Source organism: Bubalus bubalis, chromosome 3, assembly GCF_019923935.1.
Source record: "Bubalus bubalis isolate 160015118507 breed Murrah chromosome 3, NDDB_SH_1, whole genome shotgun sequence".
NCBI classification, from domain to species: domain Eukaryota; kingdom Metazoa; phylum Chordata; class Mammalia; order Artiodactyla; family Bovidae; genus Bubalus; species Bubalus bubalis.
The window spans coordinates 129,012,278-129,026,807 of NC_059159.1; the positions used below are offsets into that span (position 1 = coordinate 129,012,278).

General features: G+C 42.8%; 1 protein-coding gene and 2 long non-coding RNA genes across 3 annotated transcripts in view; 2 read left to right on the forward strand and 1 right to left on the reverse strand.

Moving 5' to 3' along the window:
- Positions 1 to 4,764, forward strand: part of ATP6V1B2 (ATPase H+ transporting V1 subunit B2) — a 24,956-nt gene extending 20,192 nt beyond the window's left edge. The window contains exons 12-14 of the mRNA XM_006054008.4: positions 972 to 1,076; positions 2,309 to 2,438; positions 4,490 to 4,764. Coding sequence (XP_006054070.1) covers positions 972 to 1,076; positions 2,309 to 2,438; positions 4,490 to 4,629 — 375 coding nt within the window. The 3' untranslated portion in view covers positions 4,630 to 4,764. The remainder of the gene's footprint in view (positions 1 to 971; positions 1,077 to 2,308; positions 2,439 to 4,489) is intronic.
- On the reverse strand, positions 4,717 to 13,363 carry LOC123332879. Its single transcript, XR_006550033.2, has 2 exons — positions 13,227 to 13,363; positions 4,717 to 8,087 (listed from the first exon to the last, which is right to left on the reverse strand). It is a non-coding gene; the product is annotated as an uncharacterized LOC123332879 (long non-coding RNA).
- Positions 12,698 to 13,866, forward strand: LOC102409931. Its single transcript, XR_327167.4, has 2 exons — positions 12,698 to 12,749; positions 13,339 to 13,866. It is a non-coding gene; the product is annotated as an uncharacterized LOC102409931 (long non-coding RNA).
- The last annotated feature ends 664 nt before the right edge of the window (positions 13,867 to 14,530 follow it).

Sequence of the window (14,530 nt, forward strand, 5' to 3'; positions counted from 1 at the left end):
AATTTGTTACTAATATAAAAATAGATTTTTCAGATTATTTTCCTTTTTATTGTTATTTTTAATTGAGGTATAATTGACATAACATTTCATTAGTCACAGGTGTACAGTATGATGGTTTGATATTTGTATTTGTTGCAAAATGATCACCACAGTAAGCCCAGTTAATGTGTCACCTTACATAGTTAAAGTTTTTTTTCTTATGATGAGAATTTTGGAGATCCAGTCTTCTAGCTACCTTTAAATACGCAGCACAGCGTTATTAGCTTACATGCCACCATGCTGATCATTCCATCCATGTGACTTACTGACTTCACCACTTACCCTTTGATCTCCCTCACCCATTTTTCCCACCCCCATCCCATGCCTCAGGCAGCCACCAGTCTGTTCTCTGTGAGCTCAACAATTTGTTTTTTAAGATCTCATGGATGTGAGATTATACATATTCTCCTTTTTTATACATTATACATATTTCTCTTTTATCTTTTTCTCTCTGACTTATTTCACTTAGCATAGTGCCCTCATGGTCCATCCATGTTGTCACAAGCAGCAAGATATCATTCTTTTTTATGCTGAGAAATCAAAAATGGAATCTTTTAATTATTCTTTAATAGATGCCAGCATCTAATAATGAGCTTTTCGATGAAATTGTTAAATCTTTTTATGTGTAATTTTATGAGAGTTCAGAACCATTTTGGATTTGATATTGCAGACAGATTTTGAAAATTCAGTTTTTTTAATATAATCTTGTACTGTTTTGTAGATTTTACTTTTTGGATTTGATTTCGCAAAAGAAGTCTTAAGCTTTAAAATATTTCTTCCTTATCAGGAAAAGATATTAGGACTCATCTAGGAAGCAAATGCAGCAGCTTTATCCAATTTAAATAATAATAATGAGCTTCACAATCCTTTACTACGAGTAAAGCTTGAATTTTGTACTTAAATATATTTTCTCCCTTCCCATTTTACCCAAGATTTACCCACCCATTAATGTGCTGCCCTCCTTGTCGCGGTTGATGAAGTCTGCTATTGGAGAAGGCATGACCAGAAAGGATCACGCCGATGTGTCTAACCAGCTGGTACGTGTGTGCTCTCCAGAATGAGTGCTTTCTTAGTTCATTCCTTCTGCTTTCTTAACACCTCTTGTCTTTTTTCCACATCACTTTTCTTCTCCCCCATCAAAGCAGGAGTGTAATATAGAATAGTGGAATATCGGTAGAATTCATTAGAGCCTAGTAGTTTTCTCATAAGGATAAATAAATGCTCATGACAAAGATCAAAAATCACATGCCTAGGAGAAGGAAATGGCAAACCACTCCAGTATTTTTGCCTGGGAAATCCTATGGACAGAGGAGCCTAGCAGGCTACAGCCCAAAGGGTCACAGAGAGTCGGACATGACTGAGCGACTAAGCACATAGCTACTTAGGTCTTAGAAGTTGGCCCTTTGGTGTGGCTCACTGCTCCCATCTGGTGTTGGGCCCAGGGTCTCTCCCTGAGTTGCCAGTTGTCAGCAAAGAGGAGACCTTTCCCCTCTCCGCTCAGTTCATCCACCTGACAGCCGTGTAAGGACTCATGTGTCCTGAGTGAGATAGTGCCTCCCACCTGCTCCTCAGGTCCCTGATCCCTCCCACCCCATCCCCTCTCCAGTCTCAGATGCGAATGAAGTTTAAAGACAAGGGAAAAAAAGAACCACATGCTTGAGACCTGCCTCCCATAGTGTATGAATTAGTTTTTAAATAAAAAAAATCAAGGCCTAAAGCCTTTTAAGTTTTGATTAGTAATCTTAATAGTAATTATACAGTATTTCTGAAAGGATATTCTATCTTATTTTTTGTTTAACATAGTAGGCAATCACCAGAACACTAAGGGGTACATATACATTCTGTGAAATCCTTGGTTTCTATAGCCCTGAGACTGTATAGCAAGCATAATTAAAGGAAAATGCATTTGACCTTAAAATAGGCATGATACACCTACTAACATCACAAGTATTTTTTTGAATAGAATTTAGAGATGGATTTCTCCCATAGTGTAAGTTGTATGAAAATGCGCTACAAAATGTAAGCTCATTGATATGTTGGGAGAGCATTTTTTTGTACATTGTTTGTAATGTTGATGTGCTGTGTGCCTGAAGATTCCTTTCTGAGTGAGGTTACTGTATAATAAAGTCTTTCTGACTGGCATATGAACTTTGTGAGTTACATTTGGAAGTAGCATGAAAGCCTGTGAAGGCAGCTGCAGCGGTACACCTCTGAAGCCCGGATTACTGTTAGCATTTATAAAACCTTATCTCCGCTTTTGCCTCTGTAGTATGCGTGCTACGCTATTGGTAAGGATGTACAAGCCATGAAAGCTGTCGTTGGAGAAGAAGCTCTTACCTCAGATGATCTTCTTTACTTGGAATTTCTGCAGAAGTTTGAGAGGAACTTTATTGCTCAGGGTAAGATGACTGTTTTCCCATGAATATAAACAGCATCCTAGGTAGTTTTGAGAATTTCTTTCCTAGTCTGAGAGAATTTACATTGGTCTCCATGCAGTTTTCCTTCTGATCGGAGAAGAGGTTCTTTCAGCCATCTGCCATGTCTTTCTTCTTAGCCCTCTGCCTTCAACTCCTTGATCCAGTTATTTGGCTCTTTCCCTTCTTACAACCAGCCTTCTGCTCTGCTGCCTCCCTTGTCACTTCTTAACCTCTCTGGAGTGCTCTCCTCTGGTTTTGGGGCTTTCAGACTTTTCCAGTCCATCTATCTTCATCTTCCTGATTTCCTATCTTCTTGCTTCTTAATTGTTAATGTTTCCAAAGGCTTAATTACCTCTTCTTTCTGGGGTTTTCCCCCTACACTGACTGACTTCCTGTTTATGAGCCTTTAGCCTCTTTCTGGGAGAAGGCAATGGCACCCCACTCCAATACTCTTGCCTGGAAAATCCCATGGATGGAGGAGCCTGGTGGGCTGCAGTCTATGGGGTCGCTAAGAGTCGGGAACGACTGAGCGACTTCACTTTCACTTTTCACTTTCATGCATTGGAGAAGGAAATGGCAGCCCACTCCAGTGTTCTTGCCTGGAGAATCCCAGGGATGGGGGAGCCTGGTGGGCTGCCGTCTATGGGGTCGCACAGAGTCGGACACGACTGAAGCGACTTAGCAGCAGCAGCCTCTTTCTGAAGCTCTAATCCCACGTCTCTAACTGGGATAACTTTGTTTATGCCACTACCTTCTCAGACTTCGCATGGTGAGAAGCAGAGGATTTTCCCAACTGACCACCTGCCTAGCAATTAATTCCCGTTTCAATTTCTGTCTACCTCTTGCATGACCATTGTCCCAGTTAGCCCAGGCTCAGGAATTAGGGATTCTTAACCTTTTTCATTTATTTTCCATCATTAAATATTGGCTACTTTGCATTGTTCTCCTTCAAAACATCCTGTTCTGTTTTTTTTGTTGTTGTTGTTCCTAATGTAACTTAGGCCAGTGTTTCTCAAAATTGAACACACCTTTGAATCTACTGGGGATCTTGTTGAAATGCAGATCTGATTCAGTAGATCTGGGTGGGGCCAGAGAGTCTGTTTTGACGTTTCTGGGTGATGTTGAAGCTATACCGACCTCTGTCCTCTCTGAGTCGGAAGACCTAGTCTAGTCCTTCTCTCCTCGTCCGTGGCCGGTGTCTTCACCAGTCTCCCCAGCTCTCTATACCATTGCTGAAGTAAATTTACTGTTAACTATATTGAGTGTCCTTCTGTTAAAATGTCTGTGGTGGTTTTAATCACATAGCATGTGCAGGGCTTTTGAGCTGTTTTGTTTGGTCTGCTAACACTGATGAACTCTGTTTTTTACCTCACTGGTATTTATAAAAGATGTGTTTTTATTAACATTAAAAATCCCCCAAATAAGATTGCTGGGTTTTCTTAAAAAAAAAATTATGTAGAACCGACTTTAAAGGATAACAATTAATTCTGGTAGAAAAAAGGACCAAGAACTCTAACTCCTTAGCCAAAATATGAGATTCATTTGCAGGATAAGGATGACTTTGCTATTAAAAATAATAATGGCAATAACAACTTTGAAAGCCACTGCTCTATTCAGGAGCATAATTGGCATTTAGTCTTTTTATGTGTCTGTACAAGACTCTTTCAGGCTAGCCTCTTTTTTCTGAGGAACAGTTTTCTCATTACTCCCTGGATAAAACCCTGACTCTAGTTTCCATATTCCTTGGAATATATTTAGAGCCCACCCAGTTGTCAGAAAAAGGCATGTGTGTGCATACACACGCTCATGACTACCCAATGTCTCTCCCTGCGGCTTTCTCCCTTTTCACTTATTCTTATGTCTAAACCCTCATTTCTACATTCAGTGACATCCAGTCCAGGGGGACCTAGCTATTTGTGCCTCTTTTTTATACTTCATGCTCCCAGTGCTAGGCCCATAACAGTAAATTTTGAATAACTCTGGTAAGTTGACAGTAGTTGGCCTTTACTCATCTGATCTCAATTTTTTGTAAGGTCCTTATGAAAACCGCACTGTGTATGAGACTTTGGACATTGGCTGGCAACTGCTCCGAATCTTCCCCAAAGAAATGCTGAAGAGGATCCCTCAGAGCACCCTGAGCGAATTCTACCCTCGAGACTCTGCGAAGCATTAGCTGCTACTTCATCGCTGGCTCGATGCTCTTGTGAAGTACTGGTTCTATTTTCTTTATTCCTTTTGCACTCCCCCATCCCCACCTTTGTGTGGAGTTTACTGTGTTACCCTGTAATTAAAAACAAAGACTAGGTAACATACTGTGCCAGTGTTGCAATGTTTTAAACTGCTAACAGACTTTAAAATATCCCCTGTTTAGAAAAACCTGGATCCTTCCAACGTTTTCTTCAAAGCAGCTGAGAGTTGGAGGTGGAGTTTTTCATCGATGTGTGTATTTGTGCATAGTGGTGTACCTTACTGCCTAGTGTCCTCATTATTGGGGTCTCTTAGCCCTTGCCTCTCCACCCTGGCAATAGTATCACTATCTGAAGTTACAGTGCTTTGGTCTCCAAGCTAGGGACAAGAGAGGGGTCTGAAAGACACTTCTCAGAGCCAAGAGGCTTTCCTGAGCGCTGGTTTTAGATTTTGGTATGCCTCGGGGTCTGTGCCGCTGCTCTCAGCAGATGGTTTTTACTGCCCGCCTGCTCTTTCCTGTCTAATAGATAGACTAGAAAAGGAGTTTCCATTTCCTCTTTGGTACGGATTAGCTTCAACGTCCATGTCTTACTGCTCTTCCTCCCTATGAATAACACAGAATCATGCCACTTTTGCCCTGCTGGCATCGCTCTGAGCAGCAAGATGCCCTGTCCTAATGATCCTTACTGGGTTTCCATGCAGAAGAATCATCATTACAATAATTAATAGAACTTTGCTTGGAAAGAGTTGGGATACAATTTTTTAAGAGTTAAAAAAAAAATCCTGTCTACACTTGGACATGCCAACAGTGGTTTTAAGTTTCTAGAATGTTGACCAGATGCTAGAAAGGCAAGTGGGGAAGAGAAAGCACTTGTGTTTATGGATTTTTTAATTTAATGTATGGATATTTTAAACTCTGTTAGATAGTAGCCTTTGGGAAATCCCCTATTGGGTCCTGCTTTTCGACCTCTTTGCCTTTTCAGGGTAGTCTTGTGGCACAAGTGACAGCATTAAAAGCTTTAGCCTTTTAATTCCTCCTCCTTCCTGCTGCGAGCCCTGAGCTGTCTTCTATGCACTTCTGACATGTCTCCTGTTGGGTCTCTGTGTTCTTTGTTCCTTGGGTGCAATAGCAGCTTCTCCGTGCATTCCATCTTTCTTTCAAGTTGTGTAAAGTTCTTCAGTTTTTTCTCTGAAGGTGTAGGGGGTGGGGGTGGGGGAGGTCAGCATGATTATATTTTAATGTAGAAAATGTGACCTGGATATAAAATGAAAATAAATATTAAATTAAATGAAAGTTACCTATAGTGACTCTGTATCTTCTCATCAAAAAAGTAGTAGCAAAAAGCAAGTATATAATACTAATGCACCTCTTTGATTCACAGTTTTGAGCATCATAACCAATGTTGTGAACCAGGTCCTCTTACAGGGGAACCATGTTTTGTATACCTGTCTGCATTGTAGGTTGCCCTTTCGAGCTCTTTTCTATAATACCTCTTCCGCTGTATTACAGTTTGATTCAGGGTCGGGAGTCCCTAAGGTTGTTATAGCATTGTTTGTTGCAAACATTCTCCAGACTTTGAGAGCCTGTCTGCCACGAATGAAAGAGGGTAATAAATAGAAAGTGAAAGACATACTGAAGCAGACTGAAACTTATTTCCAGTAAAATCTGAAACAGATGTCCAGTATATAAAGAAAACATAGTGGTTAAGGCACAAGAACGTGGCATCACGGCCGCCTCCCACTTCTTTCCCCTCCTCAACTCAAAGCGCATTCAGATGTGGAGGAAAGGCTCCGTCATGGCAAGAATAGGGAGACCTGGGTTCTGAGTCTGGTGCTGCCGCTAAGCATGTGATCTTGCTAAGTCACTTAACAGATCTGTGTTCCTTGTAGGGTTATTATATGGACTTGAGGTTTTGTGTATGAAACATTAAGACAGTGCTGGGTCCATGGCAGGCACTCTTATAGTAGGCCACTTTTAATAACAGCTTTATTAAGGCAGACTTAACTACTCTTAAATGATACTTGGGATTAGTTAGTTAAGTAGCACTCTTGTTAGTTTGTTATCTTTTAGTGAAACATTTTCTTAGTGTACCTCTTTGTGCCAGTGATAAGACTTAACTAAAAGACCAGTTAAAGTTATGCTTTAATGTGGACTCTCACTATGATTAAATTTTTTAAAGAGAAAAAGTTTTCTTTGCAGTTGGCTTAGAGTATTTGGGAGGTCTCTTCAAAGTTCAGGCTAACTAAGCCATTAAGCATTTATTGCTTGCAGTTGACTGTCACTTCAGTCTCTAAGGTTTCATGTAAGTGAAAAAATGTTTTCTGGCTAATAAATGCCTCACTGAGATGTTTTATTCTCAGCAGCTGTGGATGGTGTCCGGTGTCTGGGGTGAACAAAGCATTGTCTGCTTTTGAAATTTTCTCTTATACCAGTAATGGAAAGTTAGCTTAGTCCAGTATTAGGGAACAACAGAAAATAGTTTCCTAGGCCTAACTGAAAATACAGTTTAAAGATGACCAGAAAAACTCAGCAAGGCAGTTCTTGAAGGACAGAGAATGTAAGTACAAAGAAATGGGTTTTGGGGACTTCCCTACTGGCTAAGACTCCATGCTTCCAATGGAGGGGGGAGCCAGGGTTTGATCCCTGGTCAGGGAACTAGATCCCACATGCTGCAGCAGATCCATTGCAGTCAAATAAAGATATATAATTTAAAAAAAAATTTTTTTTTTTTTTTTTTTTTTTAATGAAAATCATATTCCTTACTCAGCTACCAACTGTAGTTTTACTCCAGACTTTCTCCAGTCTGGAGTTGAATACCTGCCTAGCAGTCAAGCAAATGATGTGGAGTCCTAGCCTGCATTCGCCCTGCAGTAGCAACAGGGAACCGATGTTGAGAAACAGAAATCTCGCCAGTGACTCATCAGCCACAGAGCTTTGTATCTTTGGCAAGAATGGCAAAACCTGCCCCAAAGATGTGGTAAATATTTTCAGACAGCTGGGCAACTTGGGCATTGTTGATCCCCCTCCTGATCAGTCTGCTGCTGCTCCCTGTTGAGGAAAGAACAGCCTCTGCCTGTGGCTGCCCTCGAGGCTAAAGACAGATGACCATTGTTCAGTCGCTCAGTCATGTCTGACTCTTTGCGACCCCATGGACCGCAGCACACCAGGCTTCCCTGTCTTTCACCGTCTCCCCAAGTCTGTTCATAACTCATGTCCATTGAGTCAGTGATGCCATCCAACCATCTCATCCCTCTGTCACCCCCTTCTCCTGCCTTCAATCTTTCCCAGCATCAGGGTCTCCCATTGAGTCAGCTGTTCTCATCAGGTGGCCAAAGTTTTAGAGCTTCAGCTTCAGCATCCATCCTTCCAATGAATATTCAAGGTTGATTTCCTTTAGGATTGGCTGGTTGTCTGGGCTTGGTCAGTCCCCTGGCAGACCTAACCTTGAGTAGAAAACAAGGCAGTTTTATGTGATTAGTAGCAATAAGTAGTACACATATGACAGACCACTTTTCTCCAAACTCTAGAGCATTTTATACATTTAATAAATTTGTGACTTGTTCAGGGTCCTGCAAGAAAAGCAGAACATGAGCTAGAACCAGGATCTTTAAACCGAGTTTAGAGCACTTTCTAGAGTGCTCTTTTCGAGTTTAGAGCACTTTCTAGAGTGCTCTTTTAACAGCCAGGTGTCACTCGATAACTGAAACAGGCATCCAAAAATCTGGCCATTCTCTGGAAACGAGGACTTCAGGTAGTGGCTAAAGTTCCAGTATTTTATGGGATGTAGTGGTACTGTGGATATAAACAAAAGCCTTGATGGGCTCGGGTCAAGAACCTTGGTGCTCACACCACAAGCTAAGCTCTTTGAGACACCAGACTCAAAAGGCTATGAGGTTACTTTTCAGTTCAGTTTAGTTGTTCAGTCATGTCCGACTCTTTGCGACCCCATAGACTGTAGCATGCCAGGCTTCCCTGTCCATCACCAATCCCTGGGGTTTACTCAAACTCATGTCCATTGAGTTGGTGATGCCATCCAACCATCTGATCCTCTGTCGTCCCCTTCTCCTCCTGCCTTCAATCTTGCCCAGCATCGGGGTCTTTTCAAATGAGTCAGTTCTTCGCATCAGGTGGCCGAAGTATAGGAGTTTCAGCTTCAACATCAGTCCTTCCAATGACTATTCAAGACTGATTTCCTTTACGATGGACGGGTTGGATCTCCTTGCAGTCCACAGGACTCTCAAGAGTCTTCTCCAACACCACAGTTCAAAAGCATCAATTCTTTGGTTCTCAGCTTTCTTTATACTGCAACTCTCACATCCATACATGACTACTGGAAAAATCATAGCTTTGACTAGACAGACCTTTGTTGGCAAAGTAATGTCTCTACTTTTTAATATGCTGTCTAGGTTGGTCATAACTTTTCAAGCAGTTGTATTCTTCATTCCCACTAGAGGGCAGCAGCTCATGAACAGTCAGGTACATGCAGACACTCCTTGAAGCAGAAGGGCAGTCAGGGTTCACTGAATCCCATGGTATGTTTTTGGAGCCGCATGTTAGCCTGGGTGCCATAATGGAACACACTCTAATAAAAATAAACAGAAACTTGTACAAAGGGGCTTACACTGTAGAATCAGATCTAGAAGGATCATAAGGGTTTTCTCATCCAACCCTCCTCTTAACTAAAAGCCCTTTTAAGCCTCTGCAGTGTTAAGACCGAGCTTCTGGTGAGTCTGGAACTGTCTTGGGAGGCAGTCCACTCGAGGGATGGACCTCTCTCGTGGTTGAAATCTTCCTGAATCGAGGTGAAACTTGTCTCTCTGTAAGCCTTCCCAGATGGCACTAGTGATAAAGAACCCACCTGCCAGTGCAGGTAGATGTAAGAGATGTGAGTGTGATCCCTTAGTTGGGAGGATCCCCTGGAGGAGAGCACGGCAGCCCACTCCAGAACTATTGCCTGGAGAATCGTATGGACAGAGGAGCCTGACAGGCTGCAGTCCGTGGGGCTGCAAAGAGGCGGACACGACTGAAGCTGCATAGCACACATGCATCAGGCCACATAGCGGTGTCCTTGACCTTCCTCCCAGGGCTCTTCCATGTGAAAACACACCACTGCTCTCAACATAGTTGCCACTTCTATATCTTCAGTCTAAATATTTCTAGATCCCTTAACCATCTTTCACTTCATGGGTGATAGGATTACAAACCTAGAAAGCATATTAAAAAGCAGAGACATCACTTTGCCTACAAAGGTCCGTATAGTCAAAGCTGTGGTTTTTCCAGTAGTCATGTATGGAGGTGAGAGTTGGACCATAAAGAAGGCTGAGCAGTGAAGAACTGATGCTTTCAAACTGTGGTGTTGGAGAAGACTCTTGAGAGTCCCTTGGACAGCAAGATCAAACCAGTCAATCCTAAAGGAACTCAGCCCTGAATATTCATTGGAAGGACTGATGCTGAAGCTGAGACTCCAAAACTTTGGCCACCTGATTCAAAGAGCTCACTCACTGGAAAAGACCCTGATGCTGGAAAAGATTGAAGGCAGGAGGGGAAGAGGGTAACAGAGGATGAAATAATTGGATGACATCATCGATTCAATGAACATGAGCTTTGGGAGATGGTGAAGGACAGGGAAGCCTAGTGTGCTAGAGTCCATGGGATCACAAAGAGACATAACTGAGCAACTGAAAACAACAATGAGGATTATTTATCCCTTCAGTAACTGACCCAGATCTAATATAGAAAAGGGATCTTTGTACTTCAGTTTTAGCTTTATGTTGTAGCTTTATGTCTGTAGGTGGTCTCTCAAATGTAGAGGCTTAACCCATGGAAATCAAGTTCTCTCCTCACTGAGGAGTTGGAGTTGATCTTCAGGACCAGTTATCACTGAGGCTAAAGTTCCTGGAAACTTCAGTATGCTGAAAGCTAAAACATTTTAATCTTTGGTTCTATTATACTTTCCCCCGTGATCTGCCGCTCAGCAGCAGTCGGGTGTAACCCACACAAAGGAAGTTTCTTTAACAGTTTACTTACTAAATACATTACTCACTGTACAGATAAGATTCAAGTACAGATAAGTACAAAGACATAAGAATCCTATAAACCTGTCACTCAGGAAAAGTATGAACATTTTGTCCTACAGAATCCCTTAACAGTCGTGCCTTTGCCAACTGTGGCTTTGCCCACCCATCTTTCTAAGCCAAAGCCCTTGGCAATTATGGCTTCTTTCTCCCACAGACTGAGTATACTGACTGTGGGACTTACGTCAAGAAGAGATGTGTTTAAGCTATAACTTCTCAGTGTGCTGTACTCAGTTACTTCAGTTGTGTCCAATTCTTTGTGACTCTAGGGACCGTAGTCCACCAGGCTCCTCTGTCCTTGGGATTCTCCAGGCAAGAATACTGGAGTGGGTTGCTGTGCCGTCCTCCAGGGGATCTTCCCAACCAAGGGATTGAACCCTCATCTCTTGCTTCTCCAGCATTGGCAGGTGGGTTCTTTTCCACTAGCACTACCTGGGAAGCCCCTTAAATTCTCAATACATACACTTACAAAACAGTGAGCCACATGGTTTAATCAGAGTGCCATCAGAGTTAAAGCAACACAGATCATGGATTTCTCCAACCTCCATGAAGGGAATTATGGTCCCCTAGCATTGGAGAAGGAAATGGCAGTCCACTCCAGTGTTCTTGCCTGGAGGGTCCCAGGGACGGTGGAGCCTGGTGGGCTACCGTCTGTGGGGTCGCACAGAGTCGGACACGACTGAAGCGACTTAGCAGCAGCAGCAGCAACCCCATGGATGGAGGGGCCTGGTGGGCTGCAGTCCATGAGGTCGTGAAGAGTTGGACACGACTGAGTGACTTCACTTTCACTTTTCATTGTCATGCATTGGAGAAGGAAATGGCAACCTGCTCCAGTGTTCTTGTCTGGAGAATCCCAGGGACGGTGGAGCCTGGTGGGCTGCCGTCTATGGGGTTGCACAGAGTCGGACACAACTGAAGTGACTTAGCAGCAGCAGCAGCACTACTCGGGCTTCCTAAGGGCTTCAACAACCTGTGAAAACATCAGGCAGTTATTTGCATTTTTGCCAAGGATTCTGAAAGATACAAGAACACGAGTGTGAAAGATGTTTTAAGCCAGTAAGGGCTGGCATGGAGGAATGTAATCACAGGAGTTCTCTGGTGACCTAGTGGTTAGGATTCTGGGCTTTCCTTGCCATGACCCGGCTTCCACCCCTGGTCAGGGAACTGAGATTCTGCAAGCCAAGTGGTGAAGCAAAAAGAGAGAGAAAGAAATGTTAATTATAGCTTCCTTCTGCAGACCGTGCTTTCCAGGAGAATCTGACAAATCATTACCTGAAGCAGGAACACTGAAGGCCTGGCAGAAGAGTGGTTATGACTGAGTGCATTTTTCTAAAAATAGCAACTTTATTGAGATACCATTCACATACCATACAATTCATCCATTTAAAGTGTGCCTTTCGTTTCGTTTTTTTTTTTTTTTTAGTATAGTTATGGAGTTGTGTAACTGGCCCTACAATCAATTTTAAAACATTTTGATATTCACCCTCTCCCCCCCAAAAACAAATCCTGTACCCAGCAGAAGTTATTCCCCATTTCCCCCAACCCTGTTAGTCCTAGGCAACCACTGACTTTTCTGTCCCTGTGGTTTGCCTATTCTGACCATTTCATATAGATGGAATCGTATAATATGTGGTCCTCTAATGACTGCTTCTTTCACTTAACCTAATGTTTTCAAGACTTCAGTGTACATACATCAATGCTACTCTCAATTCATCCCACCCTCTCCTTCCCCTCCCCCAACCCCCCATGTTCACAAGTCTGTTCTTTACATCTTCATCTCTATCCTTGCCCTGGAAATAGGTTAATCTGTACTACTGGACTTCCTAGGTGGCTCTAGTGGTAAAGAACCCAGCTGCCAATGCAGGAAACAAGACATGCAGGTTCGATCCCTGGGTCGGGAAGATCCCCTGAAGAAGGGCACAACAACCCATTCCAGTATTCTTGCCTGGAGAATCCCATGGACAGAGGATTCTTTCGGGCTACAGTCCATAGGATCGCACAGCGTAGGACACGACTGAAGCGATTTAGCATGTACGTGCATACCATTGTTAAATCAAGTTATCACAAAATTCCTAACCTTTTCCACCATTTGTTTCTTTTGGTAATCCAGGGCCTATGCTTTGCAAAGGTAGGTTTATTTCCAGGTCCCCACCTGGTGGGAAAAGAGAGAACCACATGATATCTAATCCCAAGGGCTCAGACTTGACCTCAGCTGTGTGCTGTACTTAGGCCCAGCATCCCTCTTAAGACTTCTTCCTTCTTGTCTTGCTTATGTAATAATGGGCGTTTTTTTGCCCTTCATACATCATCAGACAAAACTCTAGAGGATGCCGTTCTAGGATTTTATGACAGCAACAGAATTTTCACACAGTGGGTGAGCCATTGTACTCAAGGAAAGCCACTGTTAAACCCACAGGTCTGCTTCCAGATCAGTTTTTCTATTGGAAATGATCTTTTCTAGAACAAGAGCAAGTTCGTTAGGAAGCCACTGCTCTTTCCCCCACATACCTGGCAGAAGCTTGGAATGAAGGAGCTCTTGTTTTTCCAGGGCTGGGAACTACAGGACATTTTTCTTCAGCCTGCCTGGTCAGCTCTGTTCTCTGGTCTTCCCTTTACATAGGAAAGAGATGGCACATAGGAAGAGATGGCATCACAGATTCAGGTGATGAGAGCTTCTGGGGAGCACGTGGTTCTCTGCTGCTGCCACGTGAAGAGAAGGGATGTGAAACAGGATTTTACTGAGTCTCTTGGAAGATTCCAGCCGTATTGCTATTCTCAGCCCTGCCACTCAACCTCACCTCAACCCACCGTATTATATTATTTACAACCATCCCAAGTTAGGCCGAGAGAACCTTGTTCCCCTTCACCGGAGAATCATGGCAGCCAAGCAGTGGACCCGGATTTGACGGCAGAACTGGGATTGGAACCCGGGGGATCCTGAAGTCAAGTCGAGTGTCCTTCTGTCATTCTGTATCTCTGTTGTGGATAGAAGCCTTCGGACGGTGGCAGCCTAAGTGGAAAATCGTGCGCTTCAGAGCACAACAGACCCAAGCTGAAATCTATGGTCTATACTAAACTATGAGAATGTAGGCAGGTCATTTACCAACTCTGAATTTTATCATACAATAAACACAACACCTACTCTAAACTGTTAAGGATTAAATGAAAACACTACAAAATACCTAGTCAAATACATGGATTTGAAAAAAAAAAAATCCTCCTTATTTTACTAATGGTAACTGATCACAGCTATGGAGAAATTAAATGCCTGCTTCTCAGCGATTAAGTCATTTAACCTTAGTTTCTTCAACTATAAAACAAAATGAGCAAGAACCATCCTTATACTGTAGGCTGGTGGTAGAAATCAAGTCATTAAGAGGACTTCCCTTGTGGGCCAGTGGTTAAGAATGCGGCTGCCAATGCAGGGGACACAGGTTCAATCCACAATCTGGAAAGATTCCACCTGCCTCTGGGCAACTAAGCCCATTTGCCACAATTACTGAAGCCCACACACCCTAGAGGTGTGCTCAGCAACAAGAGAAGCCACCGCAGTATGAAGCCTGAGCACCACAACTAGAAAAAGCCTAGTTGCAGCAACAAAGACCCAGCACAGTCAAATTAAAAAAAAAAAAAAAAAAGTCATTAAGAACCATTTAAAAATTCATGATCTCAAAATTAGGAGAAAATATTAAGGATCCATGTTTCTTGAAAGAATTTCTGATCTTAAGATGCTTTAAGGGACTTCCCTGGTAGTCCAGTGGTTCAGTTCAGTTCAGTTCAGTTGCTCAGTCATGTCCGACTCTGCAACCCCA